Consider the following 20,578-nt stretch of genomic DNA (forward strand, 5'->3'; position numbering starts at 1 on the left):
AAAGCAAACATGCTAATCCTAGGCTTTCACATATCTCTTAACTGTTGAAGCAAGAATTCATGGGGTTTTGATGTTTCCTTCATGTAACAATGTTTCCACCAATTTTAAAAAAAAGTTTGTTAAAATGTAGATAAAGTTCTGTAATCCTAAACTGAAGTTGCTGATGTTTTGACAGTCATGTTTGGAAATCAGGTTCAAGCAAGAGAGGGTAGACTGCACTCTCAGCTAGCACAATCCTTTCATAGAGTGGCAGGCTATCCTCCTGTAAATTGCCTACAGTCATAAATCCTTCAATCAATAGATGTGAGTGCAAACGTAACCCATTGTATCCGACTTTGCTACTGGCAAGGTCAGAGCACAAGAGATGAAATGTCCCCCTGCTTTACCAGGAGAGAATGAACACCAATGGAGGTCAGGTGGGACTGACTTCACCAAACTTGTCTACACCTCTAATTTTTAGACATCTACTCTCTAAATGCCTACAGATTTTCACCTCCCTTCATAGCTAACAGAGAGAAATAAGCATTTTACAGTGGCCTTCATCTAACCTATTTCAGATATCTATTTTAGGATGAGATAAAAATCACAGTCTGGATGTGTTTATTTTTCTCTGTTGATTAGAAAAGGAGCCTAGGGTGGCTGGATCAGCTGTAGACATCTATATTTGGTCAGGTGAATCCCTGCAGTCTACAATGGCCAAAATAACTATGTTAGAAAACCAGAAGACTAACGAGGATCTACAGTACAGCATGTTTTGCTACTAACATAAAACTCTCCATTTCAAGGATAAAGGATCCTGGAAGCCAAATTAAATACTCTTAGTGCAGAAAGAATACAGCAGATACAAACTCCTAAAACTGTCCAACAAATCTTTTGAATCTCGGCTTGAAAGATCAGATATAGCTCTGGAGATACTTAAAAACTGAATGGGGATAAACCAGAAACAAATACAGCCTATGTTCACCCTTATTGCTTACCCCTTCCATAACCCACAATCTAATAAATAATTCTTTCAGAATCTGTTCTGAAGCTATACAATAAAAAAGTGACAGCAAGAGCTGGTGCTCTAAGAAAATATTTTCTGTTAGGAAAAGAAAAACAAACCTTCTCTCTTTCCTATATGCAAGCTTTGCTTCAGTGGTCATGACAGCGTGTTCTGTTTGAACAGTGCTGCTTGGATTTGCTGCACTTGGCTGTCCAGACGGCCAGATAAGTGGCATGTCAGCAGGGAAGATAGCAAACATGTAAAACGACATTCTGTCTGCGGTCAGGGTCTCTAAGGACAGGTCACCACAGCAGTGGCCAAATGGGGCTTTTCTGATGGAACTGAGTATTTATCTTAATTGTAAGTTTTACAAACTACAACATCGCTGGGAAAACAGTGTGTCAAAATCAGTGCAAATGTGCATGCAACTAATTTATTCATCCTGTAAAACCCTACATATTCACGGTGAAGAACTGCTTGAGCAGTACAGTATCTTCTAAAAACAGAGGGGCTTACAACATACTAAGTAACACTTCTGAAACCTAACTGCTTATTAGTTTGGTTTTTTTTTTTAAGAAACTGATTACGCTTCAAATTAACATTACGTGTTAACCTAAGCCTATAGTTTTATCAGTTTATACTTGAGAGGGGTAAGCAATTTCAAGCTTGTGTTGGACTGAGGGATAAAATCTCAGCATGCCTTCCAGCTTAATCTTCTATAGTTCTGCAACTTGCACAATGTTAAGTCCATCTGACTTCAGTGATAGATCTTCCCAGAAGAGAAGGGAAACATACAGTTATTTCAGAAAAAAACACACCTACTTCAAAGGATTTCTATGTCTTTAAATAAAACATTAAAACATTTGGATGCTCACAGCTAAAGACAGCTTTCTACTACAACAAAATCTTTCAGTGACTGTTGCCCATCCTTCTTTGGCTAACTGCTGCTTTTTAACAAGTACTGTAATTAGGGAAGATATTAAGGCAGTGAGTGGCTTTCAAGCTCTTCTATTTTAAAAAAGAAGGTGTGAAACCATTTAGAAACTTCAGGTACTTAGACTGCTGCCCAGGGGATACAAATCTAGTCTTTTTACAGGTCTTCGTGGACATGTTTGAAATTGCCTTCAGTCTTCATGGACTGAAAACTTTTCGGCAACTGCTTATGAAATACATCCCAGCAAAAATGCATAAACTGCTCATTAGAAGAGAGGAAAATGCCTCAGAATATACTTAAAATCTCATGGTGCTGGGCTGCAGCATAAGCTGCATATGCAGGCACATAAGCTATATCTGGGAAAGGCTGGTCTGCCTCCTGGATGCACCATGAAAAAAATGAAGACTGAGTAACTCTTAGAAAAACTGCTTTATTTTTATCTAAAAAACCAACAACACAGATATAGAACTATGCCATTTCCAAATGTGTGCATAACTGAACAACAAATGCTACTACTTTGCTTCCACCTTGTTTCTTCTTTTGACCACAAAGATGCTTAACACACGTATGTTGATACTATACATGCTCTGATCCAAAAAAAAAAGGCTGCTCACACCATAAAAATATACTGATATTATATTAAAAAAATCTACTTTAAACCTCAATTGCAAACATCTTCAGGTTTGAGATTCCCCCTGGAGCTCTTCCAAGGAAAAGAGCCAACTACAATAAATAAGGTGGTAGGTTAGGGAATATCTACAATGCAGTGATCTGCTAGCATTAGATTTAAAATACTCATGAGAATACAGCAGTAGAGGAAACAACAATAATGTTTTTCCCTTGTGAAGCATGACTTAGAAAATGCGTGGAAACATTCCATATAAAAGGGACCAGAAATGGATAAAATTTTAAATTTTCTATGTAAGAAAAGAAACATCCTAAAAACATTTTCAGGGGCCAGTAATTTAAAGCAGGATCTCAATATAGAACATATGGATAGCAATGCTGTATCACTTACCTTCCAAGGTACACCTACAAAATATACTTTTAGAAGGGAATTGAGACACTGAACAGCACTTTCCTTTTCTGATGACTAGAAAAAGTAACTTGATCAAGGTGGCAACCTGTTTTCCTTGTAATTGGAAGTTAGGGCATTTTCAAGCACCTGCTCTGTTAAAATTAGAGCCACACTTTCATGACAATATACCACAAAATTAAGGCAGACAACCTTCACATACACACACCAATTACAGTGAGGAAACCTGCAGTTTATTTTTCTCTCATACCTCAAAACTCTAGTGACAGCTTCCCTAAAACAAAGTATGTGCTGCTGCAGGATATACGAAGGGATGGAGCACATCGTCTTTACATACAGGAAAGCAGAGCAAAAATAGACAAGCTACCTCACTCTAAAAGAAAACACATTTCTGTGATTCACCTTTTATACTAGATTTTTATTTTATTTTTTTTACTTTAATTGGCTCAAAAATTTACCAGACCTTAAATATATTTACCTCCTTATTGTGGAAAAGGTGGATTTGCCTTTCAAATAAAATAAATGGCTTAAAAGGAAAATCCCAGAAGTAGCATGATGATCTCTTCCAGAAGTCAAAAGAATTAATTTTTCTTAAATTCAAAAGCTTTAAATCTTAGTAAAATGGGCCACAGTGGAAAAGCCCTTTACTATATTACTGCATCTTATAAATAGTAAATGATTTTGTTTGAGGTCAAAGGAAGAAATACTGCAATCTTATATCAACTGTGCATAAAGGATGCTGGAAGTTTCATATTCCTTATTCAGTCTTTCCTTTTCACTCTTTAATCTAAAAAGGAGCTTTATTTATAGCTTGTCTCAGAAGACCTTCCTGAAACATCCCTTAGAGGAACTTTTCATAAGTATTTAATAATTTAACTTTTGCTTATATTTAAGAAGCTAAGAAAATACTGAAGAATCCTCCTAACAGAAACAGGTTTCCCAAAACAATCATCACACTATGATTTTGGATTGTTGCTTATCTACAAAAACCTGTGGGATATTTTAAAAACCTGCACATCTCATTTTATAATGTACACAACCTCTTCATCTTGGCTTATTTTTAAATCAAGTTATTACTTACATTTTCATTTAAAAATAGCTATTTCTGTAATCGTACAACTTTTTTTTTTTTTTTTTCTCCTTTTCCAGTGCCCACTCTTGCTTGGCAGTAACAGGGTGTACTACTTCTTTTCGTATGGGGAAAATGACTGCTCTACTGCTGCCAAAATCAATCTTGTCTGTAGTAAGGATAACTACTGGGTCATCTGTTTGAACTAGCCAAACGAATGACAGACATATGAGTGATTCAAGTGGCTATCCACAGCTTTTTCAAATTAAACTGACACTGGGAGAAAAGTTGTGTACCCAACTCTGTTTCCCATACACTAGGTATTTATAACTGGTTCCCATGAAGATCTTGTACTTGCATAACCAAACCAAGAATTAACAATAAACCCTCCCTGACTTGCATTTGACAGTGAAACCTCCCTTCAATTCCACAAAGAGTGTGCAGTTACAGACATCCCAAAAGGTGAGACCTCACCACAAAGTAGCTACAGGTCTTCCTTCCTGTCACACTACCTGAGGAAAGGAAAGAGGAATGTCCTCCAAGTTTCTGTGCATACACATTGTACCCCTCTTCTGGCCATTTTATTTCCTGACATCTGTTTAAGTCTCCTCATCCATCTAAATGGAGTAAGGAAACATTCTGCATCCAATTACAGATCTTTCAGATTAAGTAAGCCTCAAATGCTCAAACTGAGAAAGCTTAATATAAATATTTTCTTGTGGATATTTGAGGTGAGAGCAAAACAACTTCTCACAGATAATGCTGTCAAGATAGAACAGACTAGAGAACTACGAAAAAGCTGCACATGCAAACCAGGATTTTTTAAAGTTCAGTTCCTGTTAAGAAGTGAGGAATTCTGTACAGATTAGCATACATAACTATGGTCAGAATACAAAGTCCTCATAATTTCCAGTCACACCTGTACACACTGAACCAGAACAAAACTGAAGTACTACATGTCCAGCATCATCTTCCTTATAAGAGTGGAAGAGGCAGGAACTCCCACCTGAGTTTTGATCTAATCTGAAGTCAATGACCCTGCCAGTAACCTGCAACATGGGCAATTTCACTCCTTGACAAACTCACAGAAGAAAAATCCACTGAATGCTATTAATTGTGAAATTCCTGTGTCTGCATCGAGATCTCTCTAAGTTACAGATCACCAGTGGCAGAACAGGATAGTCAGAGAAGCATCGTTATGTATTTGCCCTGTAAACACCTCGTCCTGCCGCACACGGCTACAGGCCAAAGATGAAGCCCATGGTCTGTACTACTTCTGTCATTTCTTTACTTTTCCTTCAGAACATATTGCTATTTATCCAAGAAGCCTGAGTTCTACACAAGTCTCAATGCCTGCATGGTGGGATGGCATTCAGTAGTGGACGCAACAATACAGTCACTAGCTTAGCTGCAGACTGTGACAAAAAAAAAGACCAATACATGAAAAGAAAAACAAATTAATATTCCATATCCAGCCACAACAGCACAAACTAATCAGACTGTTAGCCTATTAGCAAAACTACAAGGTCTCACTCCAGCAGCTCTGAAACAGTAATGTGTTTTCCCATGAAAACTTGAAAGAAAAGGTGAAAAAAGGTTTGTGTGGTATGATGGAAAGGAATGCCAGACACAGCTTTGGTCAAACATTCCCATTAAATATTTTCCCATTACCCACTAGGTTCATTCACAGGCCAGCTGCACTGGCTATTTACCAAGGAGGTTTAAGATAAAGTTTACTGCTCTTTAGTGTTTTTCAATTTTCTAAGCTTACCAGCACTTCCTTTAAGAAAATCCTTGTGAAATTAAAAAAAAAAAAGTGACACATTAGTAGATTTTTGTCAAATCTACTGTCAAAATCTTGACAGTAGATTTTTCTGTTATTATGATTATATATGTCCTACCACTAAACCGGTATACAATTGCCCTCAAAAAGTTTTATTGTTTTCATTTTACACTTGAAATTAATGATGCTCTTCTTCTTTAGCAATTTGGACTAAATACAACTGAAATCACTAAAATTACTTCCATGAGGAACAACAGCACATCAAGCTCTTTGCAGAGACAGATAGTGGTGTGTTTGTGCTTTTGTTACACATAGCATACTGTACCTTCACCTATGCAATGCCCAAAACCCCCAAAATTAGAAACATTGAAATTACATACTTAAGCACTAGAAAACACGTAAAAAGTAAAGTATGATATTTAGTTATAGAAGACAAACTGAAGCCTTAAGAGAACGCTACTTGTTTATCTTTAACTACGCTAACTGCTATCTGAATTTTTGAGGGAGTATAATGAAAAAACGGAAACTAGCAAAGTAGTCCATACAAAGTAATTGCTGCACTGCTGAAAAAAATGCTTTGACATACTACACACAAGATATTAATATACCGATCTATAGGCAAATGATCTTTCCAAAAAAGAGCATGTACTGCTTACAAAATACAAGCCAGCTTCTTGAAAATTCATGTTTTCAGCATTCCTTTATGCATTCATATTTCATCAAATACTGCAATTTGAGAACAAGAAAGTAACACTAATGAAAAAGCCAAAAGATACAATCAACATAAAGATCTTGAAAAAATATATACTGCTTTTATTCTATAACACCACGTAGAGTAATTTTTCTTCTTTTAGATTCAGGTTCATATATTTAACTTTTTTTAACATGTGTAGTGTTGAAGCTGGAAGCTAGACAGACTGATTGTAGAGACATTATTAGTGCTGACTAACTGAAAATTATGTCATAAGATCAGCATTTGTAAGTCTCAGTTCTTCACCTAATACTTCCATTATTTTCATTTGATCCATTATATACAAAGAAGGAGAATGAAAGTCGTAAATTTTGTAACTACAAATGAAGAAAAACAGCAGCACTAAAACTCTACAGACAAAAGTAATTTACTACAGTCTTAAAAAGTATCATATAAATATCAGCACCTATATAAATTTATAGCATAAAGTTCTGAACCTGCTGAGATTTGTACACATACTTAAAATTTTACAACATGAGTGGCCCCAGTGAAGTCGCTTATTGACCCCTAATTTTGTTTTTCCAACAATTTCCTACTGTTTGTTCTCAGCTCCATGTCTGTCTTGCATTTTAAAGCAGAAGAACAGAAATTTACCTCTCAGTTCTCAGAAAAACTGATAGCAAAACAATCTTTTCTGGACTCTCCTGTATCATCATCCACCTCAGCAGTATGTAATATACCCTCTATTTCATAGAATTAAATAACTGTTTTCCCAGGAGACAAAGTTAGCAAATGAAAATTTTGTTTCCTTTGAACACAGAACAAGTAGGGTGGTGTGAAAAATTATCACCATTTAATTTCTTACAGAAATACAGTATCCACCATTGACAAGCTTCTCATTCCTGCAGTCTTAAAGCTTAGGTGAAGTTTCTGTACACTGTTACTAACTTCACCGCCACTACATGGGGATGCATTCATGACCACATCTAGACACTTAGCTCTAAGGAATCCAAATGCAATGTGAATGGAATTGCTAAGCTGTTTTTTTCCTGAGCCCAAGGATAGAAGAGCTCCTGCCAACAATCTGCACTTTATTTTATATAGTCACACTTTATCTTATGTAGCTGTATTCCTTTCCTATGTCATTAAGTTTCAGAGGAGGTACTGAGGCATTCATGCTTTGACTCAGAAAAAGGTTCTGTATACTTGGTATAATACTTGCATCAGAAATTAAAAACCTACTAGTAATCTTTATGAGTCAGATTGAGGTTTGGTATGTTACATAGGAAAAAAAAATTAAATCTGAACTATGCTATCACTGGAGAAACTTTTTCGTACAAAATAAAATTTCTAAGGCCACAGAAAATGTATTTAGAATATATGTTTCAAATAAAAAGAAGGGGATTTTTTCCCCCCTCCAGAAAAAACACATGCTTTCTGCTTTGAAATGAATTCTGCATTTTTAATTTACATGACTGCTGCCACAGAAATTATGGATATAGCAAATGAATCCATTGGCAGATTTTGCTTTAGGGTGAATTAGAAGACAAAATGGGATTTGAAAAGAAAAGTAAATACAAATATAAATTCTGTACAAATGACCTCTAGCACAAGGGGTTTTGGTCTGCTGCGCTAGGAAAGACTGCTGTGCCAGGTTAAGAAAAGTGCAGAAGGAGAAAACAGTATCCTGAAACTAAGCAACAAAATGGCTATCCAACAGACTGCAACAACTAACGGGACCTGAGCATACATAACCATGCTTAAGCAATGGCTATTCTGTTTGACTTTCTCCCACTCCTGTTTGTTACAATCTATAAGCTTACTTGGGTATTCCACAAGAGTGAAAGGACCTTTTTTCAACTATGATACTAAGCTTTTTCATTCTGAAGAAGGGAAAAAGTAAGCAGTTCAATCCATACACGAACTCTTCTGTATTACAGATTCACAATTTTAGGTTTTTATATTGCTGGTGAGAATGGCATTTTTGATTGAGGGATTCCTAATGACGCCTTCCTTTTGCCATGAAATTGTTGCATTTACACAAGCTAGAGTCCATTGAAATACATACCGTAGTAACCACAAGTCTACATTCAGGAACGAGTAGGAGTTCTGTCATCTAATATGGCATTTCATCATGAAATTGGTGTATGTAATGGGTAAGAATTTTAGGACTTGTGCCTCACTTCACAGATCTAGAAAGGTTCACAGAAATGCCTAAGAAATGCAATGGTAATACCAAAGCATGAATCTCCTAGTACTTAAAACACCTTGTCCCCAGACTTTCTTTTATTTTTTTTAATTGAAAGGTGAATAGCACCTATTCAGGCCACTCTACCTCTATGTCTTAAATATGCGGTACAAATATTAAAGTAGTGTTAGTAGGTAATTTCCTGTAAAAGGGAGAAAAAAGCATACGAATATGTTCTCATTCATGTTTTGAATAGCTGAAAAAATAAAACTAAAATACATACCGCATCTGTAACTTCTATCTCATACAACTTCTGGAATGTCTCCCGATAAAAAAAAAAAAGCTTCCCACTGCCACCACCTTTCTTAACAGAAGTGCCTGTTACGAGTATTTTATCATCTGGGCTGAAACAACAATCTGTCCTGTTGAAGAAAAATTATCACACTGAGTACATCAATAATTAATGTATAAGGAACTTACACATAAATGGCATCCTGAAAAGGAATCCCTTCTATTTGTTAATTCTTTCAAGACAAAGCTTTACAAACAAAAAAATCTTGTGTCAGCTGTCATTTGTTACTACAGTTATCAGAGATAGTTCACATGTAATTACAGCTGTGCACAGAATGTGCAAAACTGACAGATCCAATAAAAATCCTCCTCCCAATTAAATTCTCCTCCACTCAAAAGCCTTGTAAACTTTTCAACATGAGAAACAAACCAAAAAAAGTATTTTCAAATCTGGTTATCAATATTAGAGTAAAAAAAAAAAAAAAAAAAATCAATCATGAAATCTCTTTTTGCCGATGATACATTCTTCAATGATACAAGGCAGTTTGTTTACACAGTGGCCAAAAATGTTTGTTTACTTTTACTCTATGCTACCAATAGCAGTCAAGATAGAAAGGCAGCTCATGGACAGCTCAAAGACCTTACTTTGTCCTTAAAGTTGAATTTGTCTGTGCTACTGCTATAGAAATGCAGGTAGTATCAATAAAAATACTACATACAATACCCAGCACTATTCAGTACAATACACTATTTTAATATCAAATACGAGTCATCAGCACTTCTAACATCGTAACTTGAATTCATACCATGCACCTTCATGTTACATCTACTTTTCAATACAGCTTTTATTAATCATAGACCAAGTAAGAATGAGGATTCCTTATATATCTCATTATAAAAACATAAGGCAACAAACTGGCCTCCTCCTGAAAAGTTGCTAATCTACTTGGACATAAGACACATGAGACTGAAAAATGCATAAAACCCAAGCAAAGGTAGCTATGAATTATCACAAAAAATATGACATTTTTTAAAGCAACGAGGAATCCTAAAATAGCCATGAATTGTCATTGCACAGTCCTCCCTGCGCAGTCCTTTCTGCACAGTAGTGGACCTAGTGAGAACTGAGGAGAACTTCGGCAGACTCCCGCTCAGCATAACTACTGCTGTTTCTATAGCTGGAATAAATTTAAAGAGGACTTACATTGGAAAGAAGCTGGGCAGTCTTTCTGCTGAATTAAGAGGCTTTTTAAATTGTCTAATATCCCATATCTTCAAAGTATCATCTCCTATAACACAAAAGGGACAAAATTTAGCAATAATGAATTTAACTCAAGAATTTAGACATGCGCAGAAAATTTCATCCTCCAATTCAGACACAAAAAGAGCAGAATTATATGGCAGAAGCATTCAAAGCAGTGATGGTTTGGAAGCTTTTTGGCTCTAACTAACTATGAAAGTACAAGGATTCAAGTTCCACATGCCACGTTCCAATAGATCAGAAACATCTCCTTCATAGCTCAGCTCCATCATGGCAACCCCTCCTACCAAAAAACAGTTATGCACAGTAAAATCCGATTCCCCAAACACTTATTTATTCTGTGTTTGTGAGCATCCGTGCTTTGCTACTAAGCGTAAATTGAACGTTTAAGAAATTAAAATGTTACCATGGATGATCTAGATCAAAAACTATACAAGTTTTATGTGTCTGATTTCTACCTGCCCTGAAAAAAACGATCAGGAAGAATGGAAGGCACATGAAGTCTTCCCCCTTCCTCAGCAGGCAAACAGCAACAAACTGTAGCCTCAGTACAGAGAACAGGCCCTGGAATGAGACAGAAATCCTTGGGGAAGAGGGAGAAGGGAAGCAACAGAACCCACACTTGCTATAACAAAACTATTTCACAGCCCTCCACACCACCTTTGGCCATAAAAGCCAAAATCAAGGTTACAGCAAGGTATTTATAGCAATTCTTGTCTGTGTTTGATAAACACGGTATGACTGCAGGCCAGTAAAAGTCAGGCTGTTTATTCCTTTCTGAAAAGTTATGACATTTTAACAAAGTGAGAAGCAGAGAGGGGAGGGGGATGATTCATTAGTTATTCCTGGAGAGATCTACATCTCTGCTGATCATCCCTTGGGATACGCATTTCCAGCATGAGACAAACTACAGAATTTGAGCTTTGAAGCACCTCACTCAGGCACCTAGACATCTCCTTGCATTTGACATTAGTTCCTCAGTGCTTTCAAGGGTGAAAAGAAGGACTTTTAAACAACAATTCTCTCTCTAAATATATCCAGAGATTAATTTCAGACAAAAAAATTACAAAATCCTCCTGACCTAGGAGGAAAAGTAGGCAAGCGACTGGTAATCTACAGACCTGCTTCCTTTCCAAAGCATAAACCTTACAGGGAAGCAAATTTTGCTGTCTAGAAGTATTCTGTCCTTTGAGATCAAGAGCTTAAAGGAGGCCTTGGAAATAAAATGCTTAAAAGAAAAAAAAAAGTAACATGCTGTAACAAAAGAAATCAAGGTCAGCAATACCCTTTACAGGAAAAGCAGTAGTGTGTGGCCTCGTACATCATGTATGTTTATATTAAAGACCAGGATAACTCTGTAGTACAAAATATTTTAAAGAAGTGGATAAATGATGTCTACAGCAGAGTATATTTCTGTTCATTGGGAAGCTAAAAGTGACAAGGAAGAAAAATACTGAGTCCCTATTTTGGGAATATCCATTTTCCTATTGTTTCCCAGTAGACTCCATCCCAATCACTTCAAAGCATTTGGTCTTGCAATATGAACCCTCTCTTTTCTCTCCCAACCCTAACAAAAAACACTTACCGGTGAGATGTTGCATCTAAAGCACCAGCCCTCTATAAATGTGTGCAAAGGATACCATTTGGCCACTCTGCAAATCTCCTAGATAGGGACATATCTAAGGCTAGCAGCCAAGGCTGTTCTGTTCCCAGTGGAACGAGCCTTGACGTGATCTTCAAGCTGTAGTCCTGCCAGGCTTTAGCAGGAGATGCAGACATTCAGCTATAGCTCTTCTGCCAATAAAAAAAATTAATATGGTGGTTTAAAAAGTAAGAATACTCTAGAAGGACTCAAAAAGTTGTGGTTGATTTCAAATCAACACTGTCTTACATTGTGCAGAAATAGATGGTTATGTATTTGGAAAGGGAGAAATGATAGTGGAAGGACTTCTCCAACACTGTGAAACACTTATCATCCTTAAGTTTTTGACCAAATTCACTTTTGCTAATTAAATTTCTGTATTTCAAATATGATATTGGTTCCTCAATCTAATCTGTGTTTGGAGTTGAAACCACTGTCACTAAGAAAACAGACACATTAACTTTCCACAACATCAGGGATTTTTTCCAGTAGCATCCTTCCATCAATGCTTAAGAGGCTTCTTTACAAAAGCTATAACAATACTGATCTATTTTTAATTACTTCATACATGGACAAAAATAGTTAAACAAAAACATATAAACAGAAGTTGTGCAGCTCAGAATGAAGCATTCAAAATAGGCCACTAAAATCACTCAGTATTTTTCTTGATGGCAGACTTCTCCAAAGCATGGCACGATTATTTAAAGCTTTTATAGTATTTTTAGTAGCATTTCAAACTCTATTCTTCACCATTTTAAAAGAATACCAATGAACAGGCTCTAGTCTGATACTATCAGGTCAGACACCATTATGCCAATGATACTGGAGCACAGGATTTATCAAGAAGTAACAATTAGGTCCTAGAAAAAGTCTTTGGTGAGCCAGAATAGGCATTTTCAAAGTTTTTATTCAAAATAAGGCAAATGCACTGATACTACAAAGACTTTATCTAATTTTTTTTCTTTTCAATAGACAAGTACATGGACGCAAATAGCCCCCAAAGAAGCAGAAGTCCTGCCAGACGCTCAAAAAACCTAGTCAGCAACACACCTCAGGAAGCTCCTATTTTAAAGAGGAAGTCCTGTCATGAAAGCAAAGCTCAAGCACAGAAATTCACAAAGATCGCTAGTGAATGCAAAGAAACATAGGAATTGAGAATTTAAGAAAGAAAATACAACATAGCAATGGCACAGTATAAAAAGGCTTACCACGAGTAAGCACCAGAATATGTTTATGAAATCTAATACTTTCTGCGAAGCTTCTACTACCTACCATCACTACTTTCTGTGAGAAAAGGCACCTGAGAGAACAATTTATATGCTTCTGCATTCTGCAGTGGATCTGCAAGAGGAGCAGCAACAGCTAAAGAATGACCTTTGGAGGCACCATAGGTTGGGACCACACTCACACTGAGCCAAAGGCCTTGGGAGGGAAGTTACAAACTGGGGATTCTACTCTTAGGCTTGGAAGAGCTCTCATCACCACGTGCACCCATACCAGCCTGGCCAAATATTTAAGGGCATCACCTTCCTTGAACATATGGAAGTGAAGGATACTGGAAGAAAGGTACTTTGAGAACTCCCCTTCAGCTCCCAATGCTACACATAGTTGACTATGCCTATTAAAGCTAATCACAGAACCATTTAGCTTGGAAAAGACCTTTGAGATCATTAGGTCCAATTGTTAACCCAAGACTACCAAGTCCATCACTAAAACATGTCACTAAGCACCACATCTACACATTTTTAAAATACTTCCAGGGATGGTGATTCTACCACATACCTGAGCAGCCTGTTCCAGTGCTTGACCACCCCTTTCTATGACAGAGTATTTCCTAATGTCTAGTCTAAACCTCCCCTGACATAACTTGAGGCCGTCTCCTCTTGCCCTGTCACTTGTCACCTGGGAGAAGAGACCGACCCCCCTGCCTACACCCTCCTGTCAGGCAGCTGCAGGGAGCCACAAGGTGCCCCCGAGCCTCCTCCTCTCCAGGCTGACCCCCCCCAGTTCCCCCAGCCGCTCCCCACCAGCCCTGTGCCCCAGCCCCGGCACCAGCCCCCTGCCCGTCTCTGGACACGCTGCAGCCCCTCTGCGTCCCCCTGGCAGTGAGGGGCCCAACCTGAACACAGGAGTCGAGGGGCGGCCTCGCCAGTGCCCAGTGCAGGGGGACAGCACTGCCCTGGCCCTGCTGGCCACGCCGTTCCCGGCACCAGCCAGGATGCTGCTGGCCTCCTTGGCCACCTGGGCACACGGGGGGCTCATGCCCAGCCGGCTGCCGACCAGCCCCCCCAGGCCCTTTCCCCCCAGGCAGTTCCCAGCCCCCTGCCCCCAGCCCGCAGCGCTGTGGGGGCTGGTGTGACCCACGGGCAGGACCCGGCACTGAGCCTGGTTGACCCTCACACAACTGGCCTGGGCCCATCGCTCCAGCCTGCCCAGACCCCCTGCAGAGCCTCCTGCCCTCCCGCAGATCAACGCTCCCCCCAGCTGGGGGTCACCTGTGAACTCACTGAGGGGGCACTCCATCCCCTCACCCAGATCGTTGGTAAAGATATGAAACAGGACTGGCCCCAACACTGGGCCCTGGCCACCAGCTGGATGTAACTCCATTCCCCACCACGCTCTGGACTCAGCCGGCTCTTAACCCAGCACAGAGCACACCCACCCAAGCCACGAGCAGCCCGTGTCTCCAGGAGAATGCTGTGGGAGATGGTGTCAAAGGCTTTACTAACATCCAGGTAGACAACATCCACAGCCTTTCCCTCGTCCACTTGGTGGGTCATCGTCTTGTAGAAGGAGATCAGGTCCATCCGCCTTTCATAACCCCATGCTGGCTGGGCCTGATCCCCTGGTTGACCTGCATGTGCCATGGGATGGCAGCCAGGATGATCTGCTCCATAACCTTCCCTGGCACCGAGGTCAGGCTGGCAGGCCTGTAGCTGCCTGGATCCTCCTTCCTGCCCTTCTTGTACCTACAAGACTGGTGTCACGTTGGCTGATGTCCAGTCTTCTGGGACCTCCTGGGTTAGCCAGCGCTGTTGATACATGACAGTGAGCAGCTGGCGAGCTCCTCCACCAGCTCCCTCAGTGCCCTCGGGTGGATCCCATCCAGCCCCACAGACTGGTGCGTGTCTCAGTGGAGCAGCAGGTCACTGACCGTTTCCTCCTGGACTGTGGGGACTCCATTCTGCTCCTCCTCACCCTGTCTTCCAGCTCAGGGGCTCAGTACCCAGAGGGAACCTGGGCTTGCTGTAAAAGACTGAGGCAAAAAAGCATTAAGCACCTCAGCCTTTTCCTCATCCTTTGTGGCAGTGTTCCCCCTATGGCATCCAATAAAGGATGGAGATTATCCTTGGCCCTCCTTCTGTTTCTACTATAATCATAAAAACTCTTTTTTGTCATCTTTTACAGCTGTGGCCAGCCTGAGTTCTAGCTGGGCTTTCTCCTCTCCACCTTCCCCCTGCATAACCTCACGACACCGCTATAGCCCTCCGGGGTTGCCTGCCCCTTCTTCCAAAGATGGAAAACTCTGCTTTCCCCCTGAGTTCCAGCTAAAGCTCTCTGCTCAGCCAGGCTGGTCTTTCCTCCTGGTTTATCTTTTGGCACATGGGGACAGGCTGCTCCTGAGCCTTTAGGACTTCCTTCTGGAAGACCGCCCAGCCCTCCTGGACCCCTTGGCCCTTCAGAACTCTCTCCCAAGGGGCTCTGTCAACCAGCCTCCTAACCAGGCCAAAGACTTCGGCCCTCCAGAAGTCCAAGGCAGCGCTTCTGCTGACCCCCTCCTTACTTCTCAGAGAACTGAAAGTTCTGTCATTTCATGATCTCCATGCCCAAGACATCCTCTGACCACCACTTCACCCACCAGTCCTTCCCTGTTTGTAACCAGCAGACCCAGCAGGGCATCTCCCCTGGCTGGCTCACTGACCAGCTGTGTCAGGAAGGTCTCTTCCACACCCTCCAGGATCCTCCAGACTGTTTCGTCTCTGCTGTGCTGTATTTCCAGCAGACGTCATAGGTTGAAGTCCCCCATGAGGACATGGACTAGTGATCTTGAGACTTCTCCCAGCTGCTTGTAGAATGTTTTGTCTGTCTCTTCATCCTGGTTGGGTGGTCTATAATAGACACCCTCCACAACATCTGCCTTTTTGGCCTTCCCCTTAATTCTTACCCATAAACACTCAACCGTACTGTCACCATCATTCAGCTGTAGGCAGTAAAAACACTCCCCGACACACAGGGCTACCCCACTGCCTCTTGTTCCTTTTGCCTGTCCCTTCTGAAGAGTTTGTAGCCAGACCTTGCAGCACTCCAGTCATGAGAGTTATCCCACCATGTTTCACTTTAATTAATGCTTTTTTGGCATTGTTTGAAATTAACATCAGCATTCAGCTCCTGAGATGTAAAACCACTTGATCTTTGAAATGCTAATGTTTATATTTACCGTAAAGAGCAATATATTATTACTCTACACAAAATAGAAAGTGACTATACATGCTGCTGCATAATCCTTGAGTAAACAGGAAATGGTACACAAGGTGTTTCTACTTTGTAAAACAAATTCAAAATTAACCGTTTTATTTTTCCTCAAGAGCATTGTGAGAAGACAAATACAACTAAAAGTAGAAAACGCACAAAAAAACCCTCTTGAAATCAAAAGAAAGCATACATCTGCATAAGCTATCTAATTTTTCTATATAAGTTTACTGATTACAATGACACTGAGTCTGCACACTTCATACCACAGAAAATAAATGAACTATCAAACTACTAGTTGTCATGAGATCCATGGAATTAATGAAGTAATTGCTTCATATTATGGCAAAACCTAACTCCATAAATTCTGTACATACCAAGAGTCAAAAAAAGCTTTTTTAGGTTTTTGTAACAGAACCCAAGTCCAGTCATAATGCTTACCTCTTCACTGTTAAACAAAGAAAACATTCCCCAAATACTATCTTCACTGTATTTTAGAAAAAGTTACTTTTATGGTTACAAGTATGCAAAAATATCACTTTCTTAAGTTTCTGTCAAGTTACTACCTAATACCCAAGAAGAGTAAGACTGGGAACTCACATAAAAAAGGTCTTTCACTTTTCATTTTCCCCTGTGCTTACAGCTGAGCCCTGCCTCATCTCTCTCATATCCAACAAAGAACCTACATCAGATGCAGGAGAATCCATTAGGCTTTCATTCAATGAAAAGTCCCCATGCCCCAAACAACTATCAGCTCTTTGATCCTCAGCACTTGGCAGGTGTGTTAATCTATGAATTCTAGATCCACATCTGCTTTTGTTGGTACAGATCCAAAGCAATACTCCTATTAAAGCACTAACCAAACAAGTCAAAATAAGGTATGAATCCTCCTTATTCTCTAGCACAGCACACACAGAGCTTTTTTTTTTTCTTTTAATACACTGACAAAGGTAGCATTTTTATCCACACTAAAGGGCCAAATTTCTGTACAGTCTTACATTCTGCAAACAATCAATCTACATTTTATATAGCTTAGAGCACAGTGTGATAGATAAAACAGAAGTGAAAGTTTGTTAAACACAACACAAAATATGGAGACAGATGAGGAAGAGCAGGCAACCACAAGTGCCATACGCAATGAAAATAAGCAAAGGTTATTTCTGTGATCTATATTCATAAATGTGAAACATAAGAGAATTTACATAAATGGAGGTTTCAAGATAGCACTAGTCAATATTCCTCATGTAAGTACTAACCTTGTTTGCTGATGATATTTAAAAGCACACGGAGGTTTCCCTTTAAATCTTATAAAGTATGTCTGGGTGAGTTTTTCAGGGGCAACACCGCTGGCAGACAGATGCAGCATTTCACTTAGCCCACAACAGAAAGACAGATGGTTCACCTATTTTCCAAGCAGGAGAAGGTTCTGACACAGTAAATGTCTGGTTCAGTAAGGACCAGCAAGGTTAAGAGTTTTTACCTCAACCCCTTAATGCTCATTCATGATGAGTACAATGAACTCTCCAATAGAACTCTGGACCCCAGAACCTGAACAGTAATTAAAAAACAATCCAAGTGCCATTAGCTTGCCCTAGTAAGCCTAGCGCTGTCAAGGACAAGACTACCATCATCTTACTCTGAAAGATGTGGTCTGGGGAACAAAATATTTGGAATCTTAGAAATGTAGCAAGACATACAAAATAACTGGAGAGGCAGCATCCAACAGCAGCTGCGTATTGCTGTAAAAGCCACCAGTGTCATTCTACTCATCAGGGGGAGGACACAAAGCATTTGCAAGCTACAGCCCTTAGCCTGGAAGTATATCCCCTGCTTCAGAGCTTCTGCCATCTATGAATACCTCTATCCTGGTATTTTGTATACATGATCTCATTTTGTCTATCTACTAAACTGACCAGATGTCCTGTACATATGTTAGGCACAATGTTAGCTGACATTAACATATACCTCCTCTCCCTCAGCCTGTTTATTTGGCCTTGGGGCCATGCTAATGCATACACATTATGCATATAGGCTTCTGGTTACAGCTGGTTTCCATCCAACAGCTTGGATTGTGTGCTTGCACCTGCCTGCAAAATATTGGGTAGACAAATCTCTGTAAGAAAAGCTGTTTCAGGCAGACATCATCCTATCCCATACACTCAATACTGGAGTCAGTGTGTTTTCAAATGTATCTGCCTTCTCCAGACTTGTTCTGTTATCTAAGACTTTTTAATAAAAGTTTATCTGAAGTTTAAAAACACAAGTGTTTTTTTCCTGTCGTGTAGACATCTCAAATTTTTTTGCCATTCCAGCACATCTTGGCCACTCACTTCCAGTCATCACCTCTTGATGTTTGTAATGTAAGTTAGATAAAAATTCCAATTAGAACAGAAACAGACATTGCATAAGAAAGCTGCTTGAAGAATTACTAACTCCAGAACCGAGATACTGTTACTGAGGGGCAGTAATCTTCCCAGAAAGAACTAAGTAAAGAAACTGGTCTTGTTTTATTTTTACTTAAGGTAGTGATTTCCTTTTGGTATATTATTAATGCTAGAAAAGATGACAGATCAGGAACTGTATAATATAAACAGCAAAGTTTTCCTTAATTGCTCTAAAATGTGCTTTCAGGAACACAGTATGGCATGGTGTATCAAAATAGAACATGTCAATTGTGAAACATTTCAGGTTTAAATCACTAGTATCTGATTTTACTATCTTACCAACATCAAAACCAATTACTTTTAACGATGATAAGATTTAAATGGCTTGTTTCCCAAACCATTTAACTTAGTAAATTTAAAATTGCCTTACATGGAACACATCAAAGGGTTCTTTCAGTCACCTACCTCCCCGGCTGGCAAGGACAGTACCATCATAAGAAAATGTCAAGCATGAAGTGTCAGTGCCTGGAGCATGGGCTTGCCTGCAGTGGAACTTTGTGTGTACCTGTTTGTCAAACAAATAAAACATCAGAAAATTTTCTTGTTTCAAGATGGGATGAAGATTGCTTTATAGCATTTTGTGTACTCTGAGGCTATTCCTAAATTTAAACAGAACCCCCTGCATTTTTAGCAGGCACATACGCTAAATATTTCTACAGCCTTTTAAAAAATGTCATACATCTTTCAGAATAGGCTTTCACAATAATAGCTTGAATGAAAAAATTTACTTTTTCATAGGTTTAATTACACAGTCCGCATTTACACATCATCAGCGCTATTGGAAAACTCTGACTAACACTGAATAAAGGTAGTTACACCTGGTTAAGATAAAAAAAACATTTTAAGACAGTTCTCAACACTCCTGTAGGCAGGCTTATACTTAGAAAAAAATACAAAAATACAACACACATACTTTGGGGAAAGGACTTAAAAGAAGGATTGTAAGAACTTACTTTTTCCAAACTTAATCCTTGGCAAAATACATGGCTTATATAATACAATAAAGTTCAAATATTCTGAGGTTTGTGTTCCATTTAGCTGCAATAAAATTCCAGTTGGGGAAGGAGGTTTGTTTATTTTTAATTATTTCTATTTTGCCAATAATCCTAGAGAGAGGCAGAAATTACTTTCAGGTTAAAGTTTTGTTCTTGTATAGAGCTGACTTCTTATTAGTTGCTATTTAGTAAAATCCCTAAGAATTCTATTAAAAAGGAAGTAACCTCAAATTAAATTTTAGCACGTTTGTAAAATCAAGCTTTCCTTCTTCCCAACCAAACCAAAGTTCTCAGCTAAGATACCAAGATGCCTTTCATAAACAGTAAGGGAAAACAGAAGAAATGAGAAAAAGAGAGCAACAGAGATGAAGGAATTTGGTTAACTCCTTTTTAACACTTAGGAAATTACAGTTCTCATTTGCCCTCTTTTCCTAACATAAAACCAGTTCCTACAGCTGTGAAATAAAGCATTCGAAAAGTAAAGGTTGCCTATGCAACAGTATCTCAGCTTTCCACCTGTAAAACAAGGATTGAAATACGCTATTCCTTATACAGAGGGGGAAAAGACAAATCAGTGGCCTTAAATTCCTTTATTTACCGTAGTGATGAACAAAATGCAAAAATACACATAGAAGCATATATTTTCAGAGGAGAGTTTGAACAGCATGCAGTAAGTCAGATCTGGAATCACACCCTCAACAGTAAGAGGACAAAACACTGAGCAGCTGCTTAGTGATTACTCTCCAATCTATACATTAAAAGAGATAGAATTCTACAGAATGAAAAAGG

The 20,578-nt window shown here is 39.2% G+C and overlaps 1 protein-coding gene across 1 annotated transcript in view; it reads right to left on the reverse strand.

The window, feature by feature from the left end:
* The window catches only part of WDR70 (WD repeat domain 70), a 136,267-nt gene that overhangs the window by 18,064 nt on the left and 97,625 nt on the right, over positions 1-20,578 (reverse strand). Inside the window, exons 11-13 of the mRNA XM_055790511.1 lie at positions 19,200-19,299; positions 10,182-10,266; positions 8,970-9,108 (exon numbers count right to left, since the gene is read on the reverse strand). Coding sequence (XP_055646486.1) covers positions 8,970-9,108; positions 10,182-10,266; positions 19,200-19,299 — 324 coding nt within the window. The remainder of the gene's footprint in view (positions 1-8,969; positions 9,109-10,181; positions 10,267-19,199; positions 19,300-20,578) is intronic.

The sequence above is a fragment of the Falco peregrinus genome, chromosome Z (genome assembly GCF_023634155.1).
Source record: "Falco peregrinus isolate bFalPer1 chromosome Z, bFalPer1.pri, whole genome shotgun sequence".
Lineage (NCBI taxonomy): Eukaryota > Metazoa > Chordata > Aves > Falconiformes > Falconidae > Falco > Falco peregrinus.